At 38.6% G+C, this 22,749-nt stretch overlaps 1 protein-coding gene across 1 annotated transcript in view; it reads left to right on the forward strand.

The window, feature by feature from the left end:
- The first annotated feature begins 883 nt into the window (after positions 1–883).
- Positions 884–22,749, forward strand: part of ADAM10 (ADAM metallopeptidase domain 10) — a 111,439-nt gene continuing 89,573 nt past the window's right edge. The window contains exon 1 of the mRNA XM_059056235.2: positions 884–1,252. Within this exon, the coding sequence (XP_058912218.1) occupies positions 1,198–1,252 (55 nt within the window). The 5' untranslated portion in view covers positions 884–1,197. The remainder of the gene's footprint in view (positions 1,253–22,749) is intronic.

A 22,749-nucleotide genomic window follows, 5' to 3' on the forward strand; every position in this document is an offset into this window, starting at 1 on the left:
CTTTTTAGTTTGAGGTAGGCCCACTTATTTATTTTTGCTTTTGTTGCTTGTGTTTTTGGTGTCGCATACAAAAATAATTGCCAAGACCAACATCAAGCTTTCGCCTGTTTCCTTCTAGGAATCTTCTGGTTTCAGGTCTTATGTTTAAGTCTTTAATCCATGGAATACTAGTTTAAAGAATCAAAGGGAGTTACTGTGAAATCAAATAGGAGCTTCAAAGAAGTTGGGTGAAGGAGATTCCACAGTTCTGTTCAGGGATGGAACAGAGAGAGTGGTAAATAGGACATTTTTCGGGCTATAGATTCCGCCGTACTCTGTGGTTGAGGCGGCATGCTTTCAGAATGGCTAAGGCCTGATCTGTGTCACAAATCTGTAAGGCGATCAGAAAGATATGACAGGCTGTGTTTCTGCTGCTGGAAGGTCTTTACATTTAGGTTCTGATTGTTGGCGGCTGTCTCCGATGTAATTGCCGCTTTTTCGCACTTGGCTTTTTTGGTGAGGGACTTAGTAGACGTCGTGCACCCTGAGAGGCAAAAAAAGAAGTAACCAAAATGACCATTCCCTGTGAAGTTAAGAAGTGAACAGCTGCCCCTTGACTCTCCCATTTTAACCCAAGAGACAGTTCTCAGCAGCTCTAAAAACCAGTCCTGTGCAGTCCACAGAGTTGCGCTCCGGTCCGGGGGCGGAACCCCAGGAAACCCCGCCTCCCAAGCCCAATCCCCGCTCTCCGCCTGCGGACAGGAAGCAGCGGCTGGCCTAGCAGCCCGGGAACCAGCGGCAGCGCGCATGCGCGCGCCCCTGGGGCACCTGGGGGAGGGGGAGGGCGGGAGGAAGGGGTGCGGCTCCGCCTGCTGGTTGGGCGCTCGCGGGTCACGTGGCAAGGAAGGAGGCGGAGGTACCGGGCTCGGTGGGAGGGAGGTAGAGAAGAGGGAAGGAGCAAGGGAAGGAAAGCGGGGAAGGGAGGAAGGAAACGAACGAGGGGGAGGGAGGTCCCTGTTTTGGAGGTGCTGGGAGCTTTGCCGGCCCCTGAAGTGGGGCGGGAGGGAGGTGCTTCGCCGTTTCTCCTGCCGGGGGAGGTCCCGGCTCCCCGTGGAGGCTCCGGACCAAGCCTCTTCAGCTTCTCCCTCCGGATCGATGTGCTGCTGTTAACCCGTGAGGAGGAGGCGGTGGCAGCGGCAGCGGCAGCGGCAGCGGAAGATGGTGTTTCTGAGAGTGTTAATTCTGCTCCTCTCCTGGGCGGCGGGACTGGGAGGTGAGGCACGACCCTGAGCGCCGGGGGCGCGGTGAGCACGGCAGACCGCGCAGCGGCAGCGGCGGCCGGGCCGAGCGGAGCCCAGTTCCTCCGTGCGGCTGGCGCGTCAGTCAGCCCGGCCGGCCGGCGGCGCCACTCGGGCGCGCGGCGCTCCCCGCTCCCTATTGTCCCCCGCGCCCCGACTGCGTTCCCTTCCGTGGCGGGCTGAGGAGGCTCCGAGCCTTCGGCGAGGCCTTTCCCGCCCCCTGCCGCCCCAGCAGCAGGGGAGCCTGGGGTCGCCTGCCTGAGAAGCAAAGTCGAGATCCAGGTCGCCAGGCGAGAGCCGGTGGCGCTCAGGCCGGCGGCACCATCCCTCCAGCCTGCTCGACGGGCGCCGGGGCAGGCAACTGCCGCGGGGCCGCCGGTCTTTGCCATCCTGGTCCCGCGCTCACCCTCCTCACCCTTCCGCCCCCAGCTCCTGCCTAGTGGCGAATTCCAGAGTCCGCTCCGTCGCGGAGAAGCGCCGCGCAGGCTCGTGGGAAGTTGCGATTGTATTGTTCTTTACCGGGCGCGGCGATACAGACCGACCCGGTTCTGCAGAGCAGCCGCCCGTGGAGGGGTAACAGTGGTCTCCTGCTGGTCTGAGCCGGGCGGCTACGGCTCTCCGGAGTGCCCCGCCTCTGTCCGGGTGTTCGGAGAGAGATAGCGGGAGGGTGTGTTTATGTTCAGGGGAAACATTTTGTTGCCCAGGGGAAAGGTTTTGGTGGGGAGAAAGATAAGCCGTTTTCGGGATGTCACTGATCTGTAGGTTGGATTGCGTCTTTTAGAGGGACGGTCCCTCGGTGACCCAACTTGAAGAGTTTTCTTAAACTCTCAGGTGGAGTAGACAGCGTAATTAGTGGATTGTCAAAACAGTGGCAACCCTCCACCCCCCACGTTGGCGTTAAGTGTGCTAAAAGCATATAATTTCTTGATTATTCCAGTTTTGAAGACTCTTTTCATTTCCAGTGTATCCCAGGACCAACTGCATCATTTTGTTGTTGTGTAAAGTGCTTTATTTTAGGTTAACTTTTTGACTTCCTCCATAGTATACTTAAAGACCTTAAAATATGTTTAAAAGAATTGGATTGGAAATTTTTCCGGAGTGCTTTGGATTAATATAGGCAAATTTGATAATTTAGAAAATATCTGAATATTTCATGTAGTGGATTGTGTTTGTTCTTTTCTTTGTAACTGACTGCAGAGACAAGCATATTTTTGTCCTGTCTTCTACTTGGTCTGAGGTTGATACTTTGTAGGTAGACTTCTATTGTAGTTTGTAGTGTTCATTTGCTAGCTAAACAGATTAGGAGCTTCTAGTAGATGTTTAGTGTGAAATATCTGTGCTGGATACCCTGTATAAGGGCTTTTGTTTTTACATTTGTATTTATGTCCTAAATGTGGCTTACAAGAAATTTCTGTTTTCACTTTTTGTTAGACACCGGTTTCTAATGAGGTAGTAAAAAGTAAGGCGTCCACGTGAGGCAGTTTAAACTCCTGATGAGCAGTAGTCTGTAAAATGTCCTTTGCTTTTAAAGAGTGAAACAGTTAAGAATAGAAACTGGTGTATTCTGATGGTCGAAGAAAAAGTATAAATTAACAGCATAATCTTTGTGGGCTAAGGCACTTTTTAAACAAAAATTTTGTAAATCTGGAGTCATTTATAAAGTACCGCTTTGCATTAAACATTGGTTAAAAGGCTGCTTACTTTTTGATGTTGGTTTTAAGCAGAACTTGTTCAAAAAGACACTAAGAAATCTTTCATTTAAAAATTGGCATCAGGATTGTAGCTTTTGGGTGCATGGAGATATTTGTGATTTAATTGTAATATATAATATTTTTATCTACAAATCTGAGCTTTTATGGTCAAGTTTGTAAGAAGTTTTTATGAGGATGATAGAATAGAATACATTCAGATTCTTTTATGAGAGAATGAATATGTTTGTGTAGATTAGAAGAAGCTGTAGTGGAAATATGGATTTAACTTTATTAAAGTATAAGTCGTTTTTAGGTACTTAATTATCCTTTTTAGTTGCTTTCCCCTATCTGATTCGTCAGTCACTGTTTTGCATTAGTTTTTTCTTGCTCTTGGTGTGTTGGTGGGAAGCTGGAAAAGAATGTGTTTAGAATCATAAAACTAAACTTTCCTAAAGTTGTCCATTTCTTGCACATGTCCCAGCCTATGCTGTATTTGTAGGAAGATACCATAAATTTTCTAGAGTTTAGTTAAGTCTCTATTTAGACATGACTCAAATATATACATAAAAATACTTCATTTTATGCAACCACATTAGAAATTTATTAGAACTATTCTGATTAAATATAGCCCAAAGAATTTTTATGTATGTATGAATTATACTTTTTAACACAAATATGTTGGTGAGTTGATGTTTTTTCTTTCTCCTCTTTTAAAAAAATTAATTGGTGTGTTTGAGAGGTCCACAGGTATTTTAGCTGTAGCAGTAAATTCAATCCCATGTTTTGGTTTAATGAAATCATACTTTAAATGAACTTTAGAGTATGACATGTTTTTGTGGGGTTTTTTTTGATGGAGGCACGGCTCGTGGGGATCTAAGTTCCCTGATAACCATGGATCGAACTTGGGCCCTCGGCAGTGAGAGTGTGGAGTCTTAACCACTGGACTTCCAGGGAATTCCGACATGTTTTTTATATTAAAAAATCTGGTGTAAATGCTTTGCTTTGTAGCATTCATTATAAAGAAATAAGCTTTCTGGGGCTTCCCTGGTGGCGCAGTGGTTGGGAGTCCGCCTGCCGATGCAGGGGACGCGGGTTCGTGCCCCGGTCTGGGAGGATCCCACGTGCCGCGGAGCGGCTGGGCCCGTGAGCCATGGCCGCTGAGCCTGAGCGTCTGGAGCCTGTGCTCCACAACGGGAGAGGCCGCAACGGTGAGGCCCGCATACCACAAAAAAAAAAAAGAAATAAGCTTTCTGGAAGTTTGGTCAAAAGTATTAAAAGTATCATAGTTTAAGCTTAAACTATTTCTTTCACTTTTACCAGCAAGTAAGGGCCTATGAAATTAATGAAGGGGACAGACTTATTGTCTTTATCTTTTTTAAAAAAAAAATTTATTTTTTAAAAATTTTATTTATTTTGGGCTGCGTTGAGTCTTCGTTGCTGCGTGCGGGCTTTCTCTAGTTGCGGTGAGCGGAGGCTGCTCTTCGTTGCAGTGCGTGGGCTTCTCCTTGCGGTGGCTTCTCTTGTTGCTGAGCACGGGCTCTAGGCACACGGGCTTCAGTAGTTGCAGCACATGGGCTCAGTAGTTGTGGCTCATGGGCTCTAGAGCGCAGGCTCAGTAGTTGTGGCACACGGGGTTAGTTGCTCCACGACATGTGGGATCTTCTCAGAATAGGGCTCGAACCCATGTCCCCTACATTGGCAGGCGGATTCTTAACCACTGCGCCACCAGGGAAGTCCTGTATTTACCTTTAAGGAGCTCTGACTCTTCATCTTTTCAACCTGAGGTTGATAATCCAGTTAGCTGTATGATCTTGAGAAGGCCCATTTCAAGCCATCCCCTACATTAGCAGTATCTTTTCTGTGTGTGTACAGGACCTCTCTGAGTAGCAGGGTTTGAGGGAACTGGGCATGGCAAGCACCTGTCTTTTCTGATCTCCCTTTTATAACTTGTTTAAGATCTTCAAAGGTGTTTATTATCTAATATTTTAAAAATTATCTTACAGACTTGCAGGCTGGAGCAGGGAGAGTAAAGGGACATTTCTGTGATGTCTGTTGTGTATCTGATATTGTGTTAGAAGTTTCGCTTTTCAACATATATGAGAGAGTGGTGGTATTTTACATTTGAAGAAACAGGCTTGAAGAAATAATTTTTCTGGCATCATCCACCTGCTAAGTGGTGAATTAGGTATTCAAACCCAAGCCAGTTTGACTTCAAAGCCTGGGTGTTTTACCCATTGCCCCCTCATACCTTTTTAAAAATAATTAATTAATTAATTTTTGCCTGCATTGGGTCTTTGTTACTGCGCGCGGGCTTTCTCTAGTTGCAGAGAGCGGGGGCTATTCTTCATTGCGGTGTGCAGACTTCTCATTGAGATGGCTTCTCTTGTTGCGGAGCATGGGCTCTAGGTGCACTGGCTTCAGTAGCTGTGGCACACAGGCTCAGTAGTTGTGGCACACGGGCTTAGTTGCTCCGCAGCATGTGGGATCTTCCCAACCAGGGCTCAAACCACTGTCCCCTGTATTGGCAGGCAGATTCTTAACTGCTGTGCCACCAGGGGAACCCCTGTGTCCCTTTTAAATGGACTGAATTTAATCTTACATGATTGAGGGTTAGTATAAGAACAGCTTACAGTTTTGGGCTAAACTTGGTTTAGCTGTCAATTTTTGTACTTGGAAAAGGGAGCAATACTAAGGATAAATGGAAAAACTGGAATAATCCTGCCAGTTAGATTCCTATGAGGGCAGTAACACTGCTGTCTAGCAGTGTGAAGGCTTTGCCTTAGGACTAGTGGGGTGGGGACAGTCTTGTCCTAGCTAGGTTGCAGGAAATAGCAGTACTGAGAATAGTTCTCAGGGGGTGAAGACTCTCTTTGATGTTGGGTGAATTCATTCTGAAGCTACTACAATTCCAACTAAACAATGTGAGAACATGTACAGTAAGAACATTGCTGTTTAGTCACCAGCGTTTGTTGTATGTCTGTGGCTAGTAGGAGTCAGGACGGCACAGTCTTGAGTGAGAAGAGAAGAAAAAACATTGAGTTTGTCAGAGTAGACAGAAATGCCAAGATATAAAAATAGAGTTCCAATTATGTATTGTAGTTGCAGTTGAAAGGAGGATTTATTAAGCTGGAGGGACATCAGCCAGTTGGGGAGAGCTTTTTGAGATAGAAGAGAATGCCTTATAGTGTAGTAAGATGCATGTAGGCTTACTTGCCTGGAATGGAGAGTCTATGGCAGGAAATAAGGAGAAATGCTAACTGGGCCATAATGACTGGGACTCTCATTATTCATATAATAGGCCATGATAACTATGAAGAAGAGTATTGTGGAATTTTGGTTGGCTGAGCAGTTGGCATATGGTACAATAAGGAATAAATTAGCTGCTTGATGAACTGGGTGATTGAGTCCTGGGTTAGGGTAGTGATTGTAGAAACAAATACAGGTACAACAAGAAATCATATGGAAGAAAAACTGGTAAAACTTGGCAGATGTTTAATGTGAAGGTATCACAATTTATTGAGGGCTCACTCTGATTTGAGTTTGGATCTTAGAAGCTGTTGCATTGGAGAGAGTGTAGTTTTATAAAGCTTTGAGGACCTCAGCCTTTGAAGTTGAAAGTGTCTAAGGTCTTGAATCTAGATTGAAGGTTATAGGTTGGGATGTGTGTCAGAGTTGAATTTTATCCTACTTGCAAACTAATACTTTTGTTGGACATTGGTTAAAACTTTGCACAATCCTTCAGTAATCTGTGGGTAGTCACTTGGGAAGCATTGTTCCTGACAGTTGGGAGATAGATGTTTGGTGAATTTTAGGTGGAGGGGAGAAATTAAAGATACATTAACGAGTATATTTTTACCTTACAAGTATATATTTACTGTCCTTTAGTTGGAATTAGGCTCTTCAATTCAAGAATATGTTTGATACTGTTGATTATATGTGAATTGTGACACAAATTGGGGAAAAGAATGTGACTTCTGCGTTTGAGGCAAATGTACATACACGATTTGTGGAGCAGAATTTTCTTTCTGTTTATTTTTGCTTGCATTAATGATTGCAAGAGATATATATGCATATTTTTTGAACAACTTTGAACTTTGGATTTAGTTTTCAAAAGAATACAGATAGAATCCTATACTTATGAATTGGGTAGAACATTAATTTGCTTCTTTTTTCCTAAGAATTAAGTGGGGTAAGTTTGTAAAAATGCTGAAGGGATTGTAAAGTGCTGTGCAGATATTGTTAAAAATATGTTGTTTCCAGGCCTAATTTCATTTGGAATCTATTAGTTACAAAATATAGATAAATAAATGTATTTTTAGAAGTTGAAATACTAGAACATCATTATCAAACATTAACAAATGGAATTTGAGAAATCCATAATTCCTTCTCGAACACAGTTCTATCACTTATTAATCATTCAGTCTTTTAAAATGCCTGTTATTATGAATTTACATCATAGTATTTATGTGGTTTGTAGCTTTTAAAAAATTAATGTGTAGTTAAAATGTATACACAAGCAGACATTGAAATATTTATAAGTAGTCTGGAGATAGTTTTGGTTGTCAGAGCTTGAGGGATGCTTGCTAGCATCTAGTGGGTAGAAGCTAGAGATGCTGTGAAACATCTTTTACAATGCATAGGGCAGCCCCCATACAGCAAAGAATTATCGGGCCAAAATGTCTCTAGGGCCGAGGCTGAGAAACTCTGCTGTAGCAGAAATTTGCCGTCTTTGTCCTCTTATCTTTTTTATTGTTGTTGTTATTTCTGATAGCTTACTGTCTTGATTACTCAAGTCACATAAACTCCCCACTATTCTTATCCTATTGAAGCCTTCCTCTTCCAGTGTTCTGTGCACTACAGTTAGGAAAAAGTTTTTTTTCCAGCATTGCCCATTCTTCATCTTTGAGTTTGCATTTGGGAAGAAAATCTGATTCTCTTAATTTATAATAGTGATTGAATGACTGATAGTCCATAAGGATTATCTAAAAACCAAACCAAACCAGTTTCTTGTTAACCCAGAAGAGCCATGGATTAGCAGGATTTTAGTTTCTGAAAGATACTTTGAGGCACTTAACCAGTAGCTTACTCTGCAAATCTCTGTTCAGAATTAATTCTACTCAACTTCAACTTTTCACAATTTATTTTCTTCAAAATTTTAACTCATAAGTACTCAAAAACTTTCTTGTCTTTTTCATAACTCCATCCCTCCCTCCCCTTATTGTCATTGGTAGCATCTTTGACAGAATTGTTTTATTTACACATCAGATTTCCTGGAAGGAGGCAGAGGCAGATGGTTTGGGGTACAATATGGGAGAAGGGTGAGATGCTGAGAGTAGGTTTAGGATAAAATGCAAAGTGTGGGTAAATATATATCAACATTGCAGTGGTAGCTGGAGCCATTTTGTGTGTGTGTGTGTGTGTGTGTGTGTGTGTGTGTGTGTGTGTGTGTGTGTGTGGCGGACTGAAAGTCAAAGTCCCTTGTCTGTACTTATGTTTGCATTTACTTGAAATGGTGTAAAGGCATTTCAAATCAGCATAGAAATCTAAATTATGTACCTATTCCACTTTTGGATTTTTAAGTTGTATTTCATAAGTGGTTGAAGTTTAATACATTTGGTAGGTTTTCACTATTGATGTTTTATGTCCTTTGTGATAGATTTAGTTTAAAATTTATAGTTTATAATTTCGCTTTGAGCCAGCTAACTTTACTATTTTTAATTCTTAGAGACTAGCTTATCTGAAAAAGTGGGTATGTTGGAATATGCTTATAATTGTAGACATACTCTCCTATTTTGAGCTTTCACTTGTAACTCTTAGGTGTAGATATTTGTAGAAAATGATTTGACTGGTTTCTAGTGAAGAAATAGATACTGTGGCTTAAGTTTGAAGTCACAATTTAGAAGTAACTTTTCCAAAACTGCAGTAAAGGCACTTAAGTATATTGCTGACATATAGGACACTATAGTTCCTGGAAGTCTACCTTTGTCATACAAGAGAACAGCTTTGTTAATGGTATTTAGTGCTTCAAGATCAGAGTGAATACATATCAAATATAAGAAGCATTGGTCAACTCAGTGTGATGCCTAAGACACAGTTGATGACTCAAGTTCCTTAGGAAGGAAATACACTTTAAAGTTGTGGAAAAATGCTCTTGGTTCCTAATTTTAAAATTACACAAGTGAAAAGTCTGTAGAAAACAACTTGATTACAAGTAATTTTTCTGACGAATGGAAGTGTGCCAGCCTTAGCTTATTCTTACACATCCTCTCATTTATTGTAATTGAGTTTTTCTGTAAATAGGGAGATGTGTAATGTCAAAAGATTTTTGCAGATTTCTTTCCCCCATCCTTAAGACTGTACTATCAACTTTCTTTGATATTAATAGGAAAACAAGTTTATTTCTTACATAATATTGCTCTCCCACAAAAAGGTGTTATCCACCATCAGTAAGATATACTCTGTTTTTTCCCCCTGATGTTAATGAAATTTTCATTCTGTGTTTTTTTGCCCTACTCTTATATTTAATTTAGATTGGAACAGAAGATTGTATGTTTTGGATTTAGGAGTTAGGAAGGAAGCTTTTGTTTGCAAGCATTCCTGAGAAGTAAGATGCTGCCTACCCATGGAATATGGGAAATAATCATAATGGTTAGCATTTATGGCATACTTACTATATTCCAGGTATGATTCTTAAAGTATAATGAGCTTGTTAGATTCTGCCTTTGTACGAAGATTGGGTCATTTTGCCATCAGAGCATAATTTAGGCTCTTTGTACTTACAGTATTTGAGCCATTTGACTTTTGGTCAGTCTAGTTCTTTGAAAGGTTTTTTGTTTTTCTTCTTTTTTTTTGACATTAGATAATGTTTACAGTTAAGACGGGAGAAGCACCTTAGAGAACATTTTATGCATAATACCATTTCAGTTTTGTCACAGATAAATTTATACATGTATTCATCTTTTAAAAGCTTGAGGACAGATACTAAATCTCTTGATGGTGAGATATAGGTTATATCTTTTACAAAAGTATCTTTACAAAACTTTTGTGATACAGAAAAAGAAAAAAACATTTTTTAAAGTTGGATTACCTTTAGTAAATACCAGTATCCTGGTGACTTTGAAAACAGTCCCAGGAAATAAAATACTGTTCTCAAATTGTGAAAAGGGAGAGAGCGCCTTAAGATCTCCAGTGGCAAGGAGACTGAGTTATGTTTTTTCTACTTAGAACCTGCTGGCCATCTTTTTTCTGCCATTCTTGTATTGTAGGTGATTTTTTTTTTTTTTTTTTTGGTGTTGCTTTACTTTTTTAGTTTTTTTTTTTTTTGAAAATTAATTATATGTTTTCTCCATCTTATATAGGTCCAGTCCAATTATTCTTCTACCAATTTTACACATAGGCATTTGCTTGGTATACTGTTTAATTTTTCCTAACTTTTTATCTTAAAAATGTATGTATTTTCTGAAAGGTTGGAAGTATATATAGTCCAGTTAACATTTATATACCTTTAACCTAAGTTTATTAGTGGTTATCTTTCACCACGTTTGCTTTCTTGCTCTTAATATGTATTCTTTTTCTGTTCTGAACCCCTAAAGTAAGTTGGTACCCTTAAATACTTAAGTATGCATCTCATAAGGTTAAGGACATTGTCCTTACATAACCAAGAAGATTCTTTTTTATTTTTTAAGTGTTCAAATTTCCCATGGAGCTTGTAGGTACTAAGTACCATGTGAGTTATTATATGTTTTGTGAAGGCCAGATTTCTGGCAACTACAACTAAGGACTAGAAAGTAAAACACTGTTGGTATGCTTTTATGTATAGGTAAAAAAGAGTAATAGTAGAGAAAGGAGACATTGACAGAATAACTACACTGCAGGATGGAGCTATTTTATGTAGGAACAATGGCACAATAACATAATAGCCTAGAGGTTATCATATCATTATGACCTCTTAGGTTAAAGATGTTAATAAGGGTGAGCCTGGCTCAAGAAGATGTTAAAGTAGAGGGGAAAAAAAGTCAGTAATGGTTCAAAAGGAAAGGTATTAGGCACATAGATAAACCCCTATTATCTAGAAATTTTCCTCAGTGGAACCTGTCATTTTCCTTTGATGTCAGATTACTAACATCTTACTATACTCTAGGTTAAATGTACTTTATTTTCATCATTGTCTAGTAACAGAACTGTTTCTCCATTGTTAAGGACTTTACATGACCAGAACGTCTTCCGTGAGTATTCTATTCTTTATCAGAAGGGAGAAAAGGAGTTAAAGATTGCCATCCATTGAGTCCTTCCTGTTACCTTCCCCGTCATTCATGTTGCCCTGCTTGGGTAATATATCAGTGATAAAAGAAGCTCCAGTTCTGTATTCAGGGGCAGCAACAGAACATTAGTTTTTTTGCATTGTTTGTTGTTTTGTTTTTTACCCCTAGACTTGTAGGCTATGATTCCTTTTGTACAGTTCTATTTCATCTAAATAAAGGATTTAAATTAGAGGAAGAAAATAGTAGTCTGTTGTGGCACAAATCACATGTTAATTTAAATGGCAACAGACATTTGGAAGAAGTTTCTGTGCTGGTACTTACTTATTAGTTGTGTTAAATAACAACTAATATGATGATGACCCCTATATTTGTATCTCCAGCCCAGGACTCTCTCTTGAATTCTAGACTCCTGTATCCCAGCTACATCTCCAGCTAGATGTCTGGTGGGCATCTGAAACTTAACATGTCCAAAACCAAACCTCTCATTCCTCTTACCCCAGTCTTTTTTTCTGTAGTCTTTCCCATCTCAGTAAATGGGAGCTCCATTCTTCAGCTGCTTAGGCAAAAAACTTTTGAGTTATCCTTGATTCCTCTTTTCACTTACACCCTGCATGCAAATCCTGTCAGCTTCTCCTTCAGAGTATATGCAAATTTTGACAACTTCTCATTAGCTCCACTGCTACGCATCCGTCTCACTTTAATTACCGTAAAACCTGCTAACTCTTCTCCCTGTTCTCTTGTTCTCCCAGTCTCTTCTCAACATAGCAGTCAATGTGATTGTGTTCAAAAGCTGCTTTGGTCAAAACCATCCGCTGGTACATTGTATACTTTAAAATGGTTAAAATGGTGAGGTGTATGTTCTGTGAATTGTACCTCAACAAAAAAGTAATAGCAAAATAAATAAAAAATTAAAAAACCCATTCAGTGGCTTAATATTTTAAGTAAAATCCAATGTCCTTGTAGTGGCTTCTAAGGTCCTACCTGAGGTACATATATGTTTATTCTCCCTACCTCCTGCCCCCAGTCCTTCCCCACTGTTCATTTCTGCTCCAGCCACACAGAGCTCTTTAAAAATTGCCAGGCTTGCTCCTGTCTCAGGGATTTTGCACTTGCTGATCCTTTTACATGGAACAGTTTCCCCCTTAGATTGCTGTATTATCTACCCTCTTTATTTTTATTTTTTAAGTTAAAAAATATTACATGGTGGTGAAATACACGTAAAATTTACCAGCTTAACCATTTTTAGCTGTGTGGTTCAGTAGCATTTAAGTGCATTCACATTGTTGTACTTTGCTCTAAGTCTTTACTGAAATATTATGAAGTCTTCTGATTACCTCGTATAAATACATACATATAATACAAACCCCTTCCTTGGCATTCTCTATCCACTCACCCTGTGATAACACTCTTTTAGCCATCCAAAGTTATTTACTTATTCACAGGGAACTCTATTCTATATCCTGTGATAACCCATAATGGAAGAGAATATGAAAAAATATATACGTGTAACTGAGTCACTTTGCTGTACGGAAGAAATTAACACACCATTGTAAATCAAATATCCTTCAATAAAATAAAAAAATTGATTATGCACCAAAAAAATGAAGTTATTTACTTGTTTGTCTTATTGTCTGCCTTCCTTCTCTAGAATAAAGTTTCCTAAGGTCAGTAATTTTGTTTTGTTAGCTGCTATATTCCCAGCATCTAAAATAATGCCCATATAGTATATAGTGCATATAGTAAGTACCCATTATATGTGCTGAGTGAATAGATGAATGATTACTCAACTAGATTATTTCACTTTTTATGAATTACATAAGAATTCCAATTTTCTAAGAGTATGTCTGGAAAAAAAGCCTTCAAAGCTTATAATTAATCTTTTTTACTTTAATTGACTTTAAAATGGAATGAAAATACCATTTTTGTTAGTGTATTGGTTTTGCTCATTATTTTTATATGCCCAGTTAGTTAAAAGAATTAAGTAGGTTCAATGGGTTAAAATATTCTTTATAGAAACCAAGTTGCTTTTACTCAACTAATATGTGTTCCTGTTCAAAAATATTATTAAAGCACTTAACACTTGTCATTCACTGCAAAAATTAGACTAAAAGGGGAAATGTAGAATGTCTTCATTGTTATCTGATTTTACTCAATAAAACTTGTAAACTTTGCTATATTCCTAAGATGAAACTTTAAAAAACCCATTTTCATTTTAGGGTAAATTTAGAATCACAGAATGTTTGAGCTAGAAGGAAGGTTTGGGAACTTCCCTGGTGGGGCAGTGGTTAAGAATCCGCCTGCCAATGCAGGGGACACAGGTTTGAGCCCTGGTCTGGGAAGATCCCACATGCCGTGGAGCAACTAAGCCCATGTGCCACAACTACTCAGCCTGTGCTCTAAAGCCTGTGAGCCACAACTACCAAGCCCTCATGCTGCAACTGGTGAAGCCCACGCTCCTAGAGCCCATGCTCCACAACAAGAGAAGCCACCACAACGAGAAGCCCGTGTACCACAACGCGGAATAACCCCCACTTGCCACAACTAGGGGAAGACTGTGCGCAGCAACGAAGACCCAACACAGCCAAAAATAAATAAATAAATAAATAAATAAATAAATTTATAAAAAATAAAAGGAAGTTTTGTAGTCTTGGGTGGGTTGCTTAACCTCTCTGTGCCTTATCTTAAGATTAATTGTACTTGCCCTGCAAAGTTGTTATGAGGGTGAAATGAGATAATACATTCATTAATTAATTTAGCCATAATTTACTGAATTCTTACCTGTTACGTACTGTACACTATTCTAAGCCCCTTTACATATATTAAGTAATTTAATCCATATAACAACACTGTTAGGTATAGGTATTGCTATTTCACTTATTTTACAGACAGGGAAAATGAGGCACAGAGAGGTAGGTAACTTGTCCAAGATCACTCAACCAGTAAGTGGCACAGTTGGGATTGTAACACATGACTTATAAATAAAGATAATGCTTGCTAAACTGTTGAAACATAAAGTAAGATATGTTGACCATATACTTCCACGGTAATTGAAAAACTTCATTATGAAAAGGAATATAACATTTTTAACTGCAGAAAGTCATGCAAAATGGTGATGAAAGCTGCATAGGTAGTTGCAGAGACAAATACCTGAAGTGCACTCATAGCATCAGTAGAAGATTAAAAAAAATCTTACCTAGAGAATAGATCTATAATAATTTTAATTTTAACAAATAGCACTTCGCAAATACTAGACCTGTTAGAAATTCTGATACTTCTTGGATGAGTATCATAGATCACATTTTCTGATGATTGATTTATGGCTTTCTTATCAGCAAGGTATAGACTGCTTTCTTTATAAATTCAAATGAAAAAGGAAATTTCCATGAAATGTTGAGTGGATTCATTAATTCTTACAGCAGATATTTACTGAGCACCTGTTTTCTTACTCTGTTCTAGGTAATGAGGGTACATCATTGAACAAATCAAAGTCCTTGTTCTCATGGAACTTCTGGTGGTAGAGGGATATGTCAATAAAAAATAATATGAAGAGGAGGATATTAGAATGAATATGATTGGGACATAAGCTTTTAGATAGGGTGATCAGAGAAAGCTTCTGAAGTAATTTTGTAGATATCTGAATATAGTGTGCCAACCTTGCTTTGGGGGAAGATGTTCCAGACAGAGGGATGATAAGGAGACTAATGTGGCTGTAATACACAGAGTAAGGGGAGAGTGGTAGAAGATAAGGTGAGACCAGTATGGAAGTGGAGTGGGGGAATGCAGCCCCTTATGAGGACCATCTTCAGCGTTATAAGCCACGGTTATGACTTTTTTTTCTTTTTAGATTATAAATCATGATGAAGGCTGTGGAGGGGGAACAGCGAGTGAGGGGGGTGGGTGAGGGGTGGAAGATTTTGAGCAGAAGAGTAACACAATGTAACTTTATTTGAACATTATTACTCTGACTGCTGTGTGAAAAATAGACTGTGGGGGGCAAGAGTGGAAGCTAAGAGGCCAGTTATTTGCAATGATTTTTGATTGTCTAGAACCCTTTGAACCTTGCTTTGTTTGGCACATTTTCAGCCTTATGAATTCCATCTCCTTAATTTAGATTCCCCAGCTTTCATTTGCATCTAGGACACAGGCATGTAAACTAGTCTTCTGAACTAGGCTCCTCTAATCAGAAGCATCACTGGAGACCTGGATTCTGAACTGAGCAGACATGTATGCTTGCTGAAGTTTTGCCAATAGTGTGCATCTTTCAGACTGTTATGACAGATTTTTCTGTTTTAAGGTTGTGTTTTAAGTTTGTTTTAAGGTTGTTTTAAGGTTGTGTTTCTGGTACAAAAGTGGGATTGGAGAGGCAGGACAGTGTTGGTGTTTTTCACAAGATATTTTTGGGGTAATTATGGTGTGTACTGCTGCTGCTGGGGATAATCTTAAGGAAGATAAAATAGGGAGGGTTCCAATATTATTGTCAAGTAGTAGAATATTACTTCATGTAATAGACTATTGTATCAGAAGTATGGGAATTGATTAAGATAATAATGGAGAATGCTTTCATGTTTATGGAAAAATCTGTAAGTTCTGGGTCAGGTTTCCTGTGTAGGATTTGCATGTTGGGATCACTGGTTGTCATTTACTCTTTTATATCCCCCAACTTTTACTATTTATGTCTGTCCTATTAACAAAAATATAGTTACTTATGAATAATGAGTCATTATAGGATGCTTAATAGTTTCTTAGAGGTGAGTAGAATGTTGATTTTATTTATTTTCCTGAACGGAGGACAAGCTGGACTATTTTGAATTGTCTTTGTTTTAGATTCTGGATTTTTTTTTTTTTTTTTTTTTTTTTGGAAAAAGTGTATAACTTAGGGAAGAGTAAAAGAAAGGCCAAATACCCATATGCTTACCACTTTGACTCACCATTTTTCTTTACAAAAAATTTAATTAGCTTTATTGAGGTATAATTTCCATACAATAAAATTCAACAGTTAATTTTGAGAAAGGTATATAGTTGTTTAACCACCACCACCATAATAATAATAATAATAATAATAATAATAATATAGAACATTTACACTAACCAGTAAAGTTCCCTTGTGCTCTTTGCAGTCAATTCAGAATCCTTCTGATTTCCCTTTTGATTTCTTCTTTGACCCAAGGGCTATTTAGAAGTGTGTTAAGTTCCCAGTATTTGGGAATTTTTCCAAGTATCTCCTACTGATTTAATTGCACTGTAGTCAGAAAACATACTGTCTGATTTCAGTCTTTTAAAATTTATGGAAACATGCTTTATGGCTTGGAATTAAGGTCTATCTTGGTGAATACTCCATGTGCCTGTGAAAAGAATATAAACTCTATTGTTGGGTGGACTATTTTGTAAACGTTAATCAGGTCAAGTTGTTTGATAGTGTCCAGTCCTTATTTTTTGTCTACTTGTTCAGTGAGGAGTGTTCATGATTTCCAACTATAATTTACAGATTTGTCTACTTTCAGTTCTGTCAGCATTTTTAATTTTTAAAAAATTGTCCTCCTCGTTCTTTTTTAAAAAAATATATTTATTTAGGCTGTGACAGGTCTTAGTTGTGGTACGTGGGATCTTCGTTGAGGCATGTGGGATCTCCAGCCACGGCATGCGGGATTTTTTTTCCTTTTTTTTCTTGGTTGCGGCATGCAAACTCTTAGTTGCGGCATGCAGGCGGGATCTAGTTCCCCAACCAGGGACTGAACCTGGGCTCCCTGCGCTGGGAGAGGGGAGTCCTACCCACTGGACCACCGGGGAAGTCCCCATCAGCTCTTTCTTCACATACTTTAAGCTCTGTTATGTGATAAACATTTAGGATTGTTATGTTCTTTCGATGGGTTATGAAATGTCCTTCTAAAAAATTTTTATTTATTTATTTATTTATGGCTAAATTGGGTCTTCATTGCTGCATGCGGGCTTTCTCTAGTTGTGGAGAGTGGGGACTACTCTTTGTTGTGGTGCGTGGGCTTCTCACTGCGGTGGCTTCTCGTTGCGGAGCATGGGCTCTAGGTGCACAGGCTTCAGTAGTTGCGGCACACAGGCTCAGTAGTTGTGGCTCACAGGCTCTAGAGTGTAGTTGTGGCACATGGGCTTAGTTGCTCTGCGGCATGTGGGGTCTTCCTGGACCGGGGCTCAAACCCATGTCCCCTGCACTGGCAGGCGGATTCTTAACCACTGAGCCACCAGGGAAGCCCCTGAAATGTCTTTTTTTAATCCTTCTTTTTTTTTTTCCTTTGGTTTGTTTATTTTAAAGTTTACTTTGATAATATTGTAGGCACTCCAGCTTTCTTGGATTAGGGTTTGGATGGTATAACTTTTCCCATTCTTTTTACTTTAACTCATCTTTATTTTTTTTAAAGTATCTTTTAGACAGCATGTATTAACATTTTCTTTCTTGAAAAATAAGAAAATGACTTTCTCTCATTTAATTATGTTTAAATCATTAACTTTTAATGTAATTATTGATAAGATTGAGTTTAAAACTACCATCTTACTGTTTGTTTTCTGTTAGTTCTATCTGTTCATAGTCCTTTTTACCCCTCTTTTTCTATATTCTTTGGGATTAATTTGCTTTAAAAAATGATTTCATTTTATCTCTGATATTGGCTTATGTGATATACCTGCTTAGTATATACTTTTAGAGGTTGTTCCTAGGGTGTACAGTATACACCTGTAACTTATCAATGTATACCTTTAAATAAAATGCCACTTCATTTATAGTGTACTTTCATTTCTCCTCTCCTCCATTGTGTTGTATTATCATACATTTTAATTCTATGTGTATCATAAATGCTATAGTACATTGTGTTTCTTGAACACAGTCACTTAATTTTGAAAGATTAAAGAATGAGAGAAGAAATCTTTTTTATTTTCTCATTATAGTCATTGTTCCTGTGTCAACACAAGTCTGTGTCAACACAGGTTTCCAGCTGGTATATTCCTTATGCCTGAAAAACTTCCTTTAACATTTCTTGTAATGCAGGTCTACTGGTGATAATTGTCGCCTTTGATGTCTGAAAAAGGGTTCATTTTACCTTTTTTTTGGTTCATCTTCATTTATGAAAGATATTTTTACTGGGTATGGAATCTTAGGTTGACAATGTTTTTTTTGTAGTACTTTAAACATGTTGCTGAATTATCTTCTGTCTTACGTAGTTATGCTCTCATTTATACCTTTGCTCCTCTGTATGTAATGTGTCTTTTTCTGTAGCTCCTTTGGTTGTAACCCACCAGCTGATTTTAAGGGTTTTTTTGTCCCTAGTTTTCAGCTGTTAGCCCATGATAACTTTTAATTTCTTTGTATGTTAATTCCATCATCTCCATAGTTTCTGTTTCTAATATCTGATTTTTTTTCTCCAGTAATATGAGAAAAAGACATTTTCCTGATTCTTTACGTGCATGGTAGTTTTTGATTGGCTGCAGATCATTCTTGATTTTTACTTTTTTGTGTGTGTTTGATTTTGTCTTGCCTTTAAACACTGTCAGATTTTTTTTGGTGTACAATTAAACTACTTGGAATCAGTTGAGTCCTTTGGAAGATGGCCTTTAAGCTTTGTTAGAGTGGATCCCAAACAGCCTTTAGTCTGTGGCTAATTTTGCCCTGTAAATAAGGTGATGTTTTCCTGAGGGCTCTACCCAATGCTCTGTATATTACAGGTCTTTCTTCTCTGGATGGTGGGAATATGAACACTTCCCAGCCCTATCAATATAAGCTTTTAAGATTGTTCTGCTTACTCTTTTTGTGGTTTATTTTTTTGGCCTGGGATAGTTGATTCTCTCATGATCAGATATGAATCTGCCAAACATGTAAGGGGACCCTTCTTTAGATCTCTGAGCTCCTTTTATGTTAGCTTCCTTTTCTTTGGCACTCTGACCCACAAATTCTAAATGCCTGACCTCTCAGAACTCAGATATGTGGCCCCTCAATTCAGCAAGACCAGCAGGCTCTGTTTGGGTTCCTCTACCCTGAATATTGACCTGAAACTGCCTCTGGGTAGTTAAGTTGGGCCAATTGTAGATCTTATCTCACTTGTTTATCCTCCAATGTATTTTGTCAAGTTTTCTGAATGTTTATGGTGGTAGGTTAAATTTAGTTCTCTTACTTCATTATAGTCAGAAGTGGAAACTGATAGCAGTTTGTGTCCTTTTTCTTTTTTGTCCCACTCTGAATCACTTCAGTATGCATGTCATTTTACTCTTAAGTACTTCAAAGTACATCTCTCCAAATTCAGATTATTCTCCTACTATATTACCACAGTGTTGTTGTATTGAAGAAAATTAACAAGAATTCCTTAATATCATCTAAGACAGATTGATTCCAGTTTGTCTCAGATTGTTTCTAAGTGTTTGTTTTTTGTTTCCTTTCTCAGTTGGGTTTTTTTCTCTTTTGCTTTTTTTTTTGCGGTATGCGCGGGCCTCTCACTGCTGTGGCCTCTCCCGCTGCGGAGCACAGGCTCCGGACGTGCAGGCTCAGCGGCCGTGGTTCACAGGACTAGCCACTCCGCAGCATGTGGGATCTTCCTGCACCGGGGCATGAACCTGTGTCCCCTGCATCGGCAGGCAGACTCTCAACCACTGCGCCACCAGGGAAGCCTGCTTTTTTTTTTCATTATTTTTGTTCTGGTATGTTTCAACATGTTCATGGTTGTGTGGCTCTTCTTTGTTCTGTCGTTTTTTTTCTGTGATAGAATTTGTGTTTTACCTACTTTTCTGCAGTCAGCACTCATGACCATATACAACCTTTTTGAGAATTCCAGGGTTCTGTTCTCTTGAGATTTTTTTAAAAAGTGAATTGTATGGCTTATGAGGGTTAGGGGCAGCGTCTGGAGTTGAGTGTGCTATGCTTTGACACTTTCTCATTAGAGTATTCTGTTTATTTCCTTGGCTGCTTCTTTGAAAGATTATACCATTAGGTTATACCCAGTGTTGTTTTAGTACACTGGTTCTCTTGAAAACAAGAAAAAAAAAATCCTCTGATTTGTAGCCATTTCTAATTTCAGTAGCATGAATACTCTACCCATGGCTGATTTCAAGCTACCAACATGTCACTGAACACAGTTGGGAAGAGAATTGGCACTCATGAGTCCATATCAGCTAGCTCTATCACACACTGGTTATATCCATTTCTTACTTGGTTTTAGTTCTTAAGGATTTTTTTTTTTAATGTGGGAGGGTGGGCTGCTTTTTATAGTTGTTTTTCCCCATGATTCTCCCATTGTTTCATTAAGTATTGGAGGGAGAAACTACATAATACAGTTTCATTTAATACATGTTTTTTTTTTGGCCGCACCATGTGGATTGTGGGATCTTAGCTCCCCGACCAGGGATTGAACCCAGGCCCCAGCAGTTAAAGTGCTGAGTCCTAACCACTGGACCACCAGGGAATTCCCTCATTTAATACATTTTCTTCAATAATTTTTAAAGTATTACCATGATCATATCATAAATACTGATATTTAGGCACAGTTAACAAAGAAACATAGGTCTTATGTAGAAGCTGATACTGAAGTGGACTTGTTAACTGTATGTCCCTGGGTAGCGTTTTTAACTTTCCCATTTAAACCCTGTGAATCATGTTTTATCTCAATTATGAAGATTCTGAAAGTCATTACTCAGATCCTTTGTAAGTGAAGGTAAACATTATGTTGCTTCATAAAATTCCTTTGTGTGTGGGACAGAGAAGAGATGACTTTGTTTAATAACTCTCCCAGAAGTGTTACATACATGCAAATAATTTAGCCATTATCACATATGCTTCACCAGAACAGCCATAGTTACTGTTTTAAGTTATCAGAAGTGGCAAAATGCTTTATCTGCATTGTGACTTAAAAAGTTGACTTTTTGGTGCTGAAAAAGGAGTGGAAGCAGTAACTCTGCAAAGCTAAGTTTGTACTATGACTACTCAGTCCACTTAAAAGAAATAAAATTCAGTATCCTATTTTGATTTTGAAAATGAAAGACCTACCCCAAAGTTCTCATAGTACAACTTCCCCATTCTTGATTTTTTCTTGATATTTTATCTTGTGTGAGGTATTTTTTAAAAGCCACATATATATAAGAAAAAAAAAGCCACATATAAACTCAAAGATATTTTTAAGGAATGTGGAAGATACATTGGTACAATATATAATTCCATTATTGAGTCCTGATTTTTAGAAGTTCCATACTGGGAGGTTTTTTATTTTCTTTTATACCTTGGGTTCACTGTATTTTTTATGCTAGTTGTAAGATAGCTTTGGATTCTAGTTTCAGACTCCATTTCTGTCACCTCTCTTGAGAACAGTGCATTCAAGAGTATGGTGAAGTGACTCAGTATTTTATTTTATTTTATTATTATTATTTTTTAGGAGTCTATTTTATTTTATTTTTGAATTTTATTTATTTTTTTAATAGAGCAGGTTCTTATTAGTCATCCATTTTATACACATCAGTGTATACATGTCAGTCCCAATCGCCCAATTCATCACACCACCATCCCCACTCCCTGCCGCTTTCCCCCCTTGGTGTCCATACGTTTGCTCTTTACATCTGTGTCTCAATATCTGCCCTGCAAACCAGTTCAACTGTACCATTTTTCTAGGTTCCACATATATGTGTTAATATACGATATGTGTTTTTCTCTTTCTGACTTCACTCCTGTATGAAAGTCTCTAGATCCATCCACGTCTCTACAAATGACTCAATTTTGTTCCTTTTTATGGCTGAGTAATATTCCATTGTGTATATGTGTCACATCTTTATCCATTCATCTGTCGATGGGCATTTAGGTTGCTTCCATGACCTGGCTATTGTAAATAGTGCTGCAATGAACATTGGGGTGCATGTGTCTTTTTGAATTAATGGTTTTCTCTGGTATATGCCCAGCAGTGGGATTGCTGGGTCATATGGTAATTCTATTTTTAGTTTTTTAAGGAACCTCCATACTGTTCTCCATAGTGGCTGTATCAATTTACATTCCCACCAGTGACTCAGTATTTTAAATTGAATGGTCTTTTCATGCTAGCCTTTGTGCTAAGCAGTTTACTTGCTTTTAAGGTATTCACTTTTGTCTCTATTTTACAGATTAAAAAAAAAAAAAACCCTGAGATTTTAAAAAAGTTTAATAATTACCCAGATCATGTAGTTATGGTGAGGAAATGTCAGAATTCAAACCTAGTTCTCTCTTTATTCCTGAATGTATGGCCTCAATTTGTGTACATAGGTCTCAAAGACAAGTGTGAGAGAAGGCAAAAAAGGAGGTGGAGGAAAGGGACGAGATGGTGATTATGAAAAATTTACTGAGCCTTCACTGTATGGTAGGCACTTTACTAATTGCCACACATGCCTTAAATCATTTAATCATTGTAACAGCCTTAAAAAAGAGGTATTCTACTTCTCTCTGTTTTAAGGGTGGGAGAATGAAGTTGAGTTTTCCACTTGATCAGGGAAACAATAAGTGAAGGTAATGGGATTCAAACCCAGAGAATTTTTTATTCTAATAAGAAAATGCTT

The sequence above is a fragment of the Kogia breviceps genome, chromosome 3 (genome assembly GCF_026419965.1).
Source record: "Kogia breviceps isolate mKogBre1 chromosome 3, mKogBre1 haplotype 1, whole genome shotgun sequence".
Lineage (NCBI taxonomy): Eukaryota > Metazoa > Chordata > Mammalia > Artiodactyla > Physeteridae > Kogia > Kogia breviceps.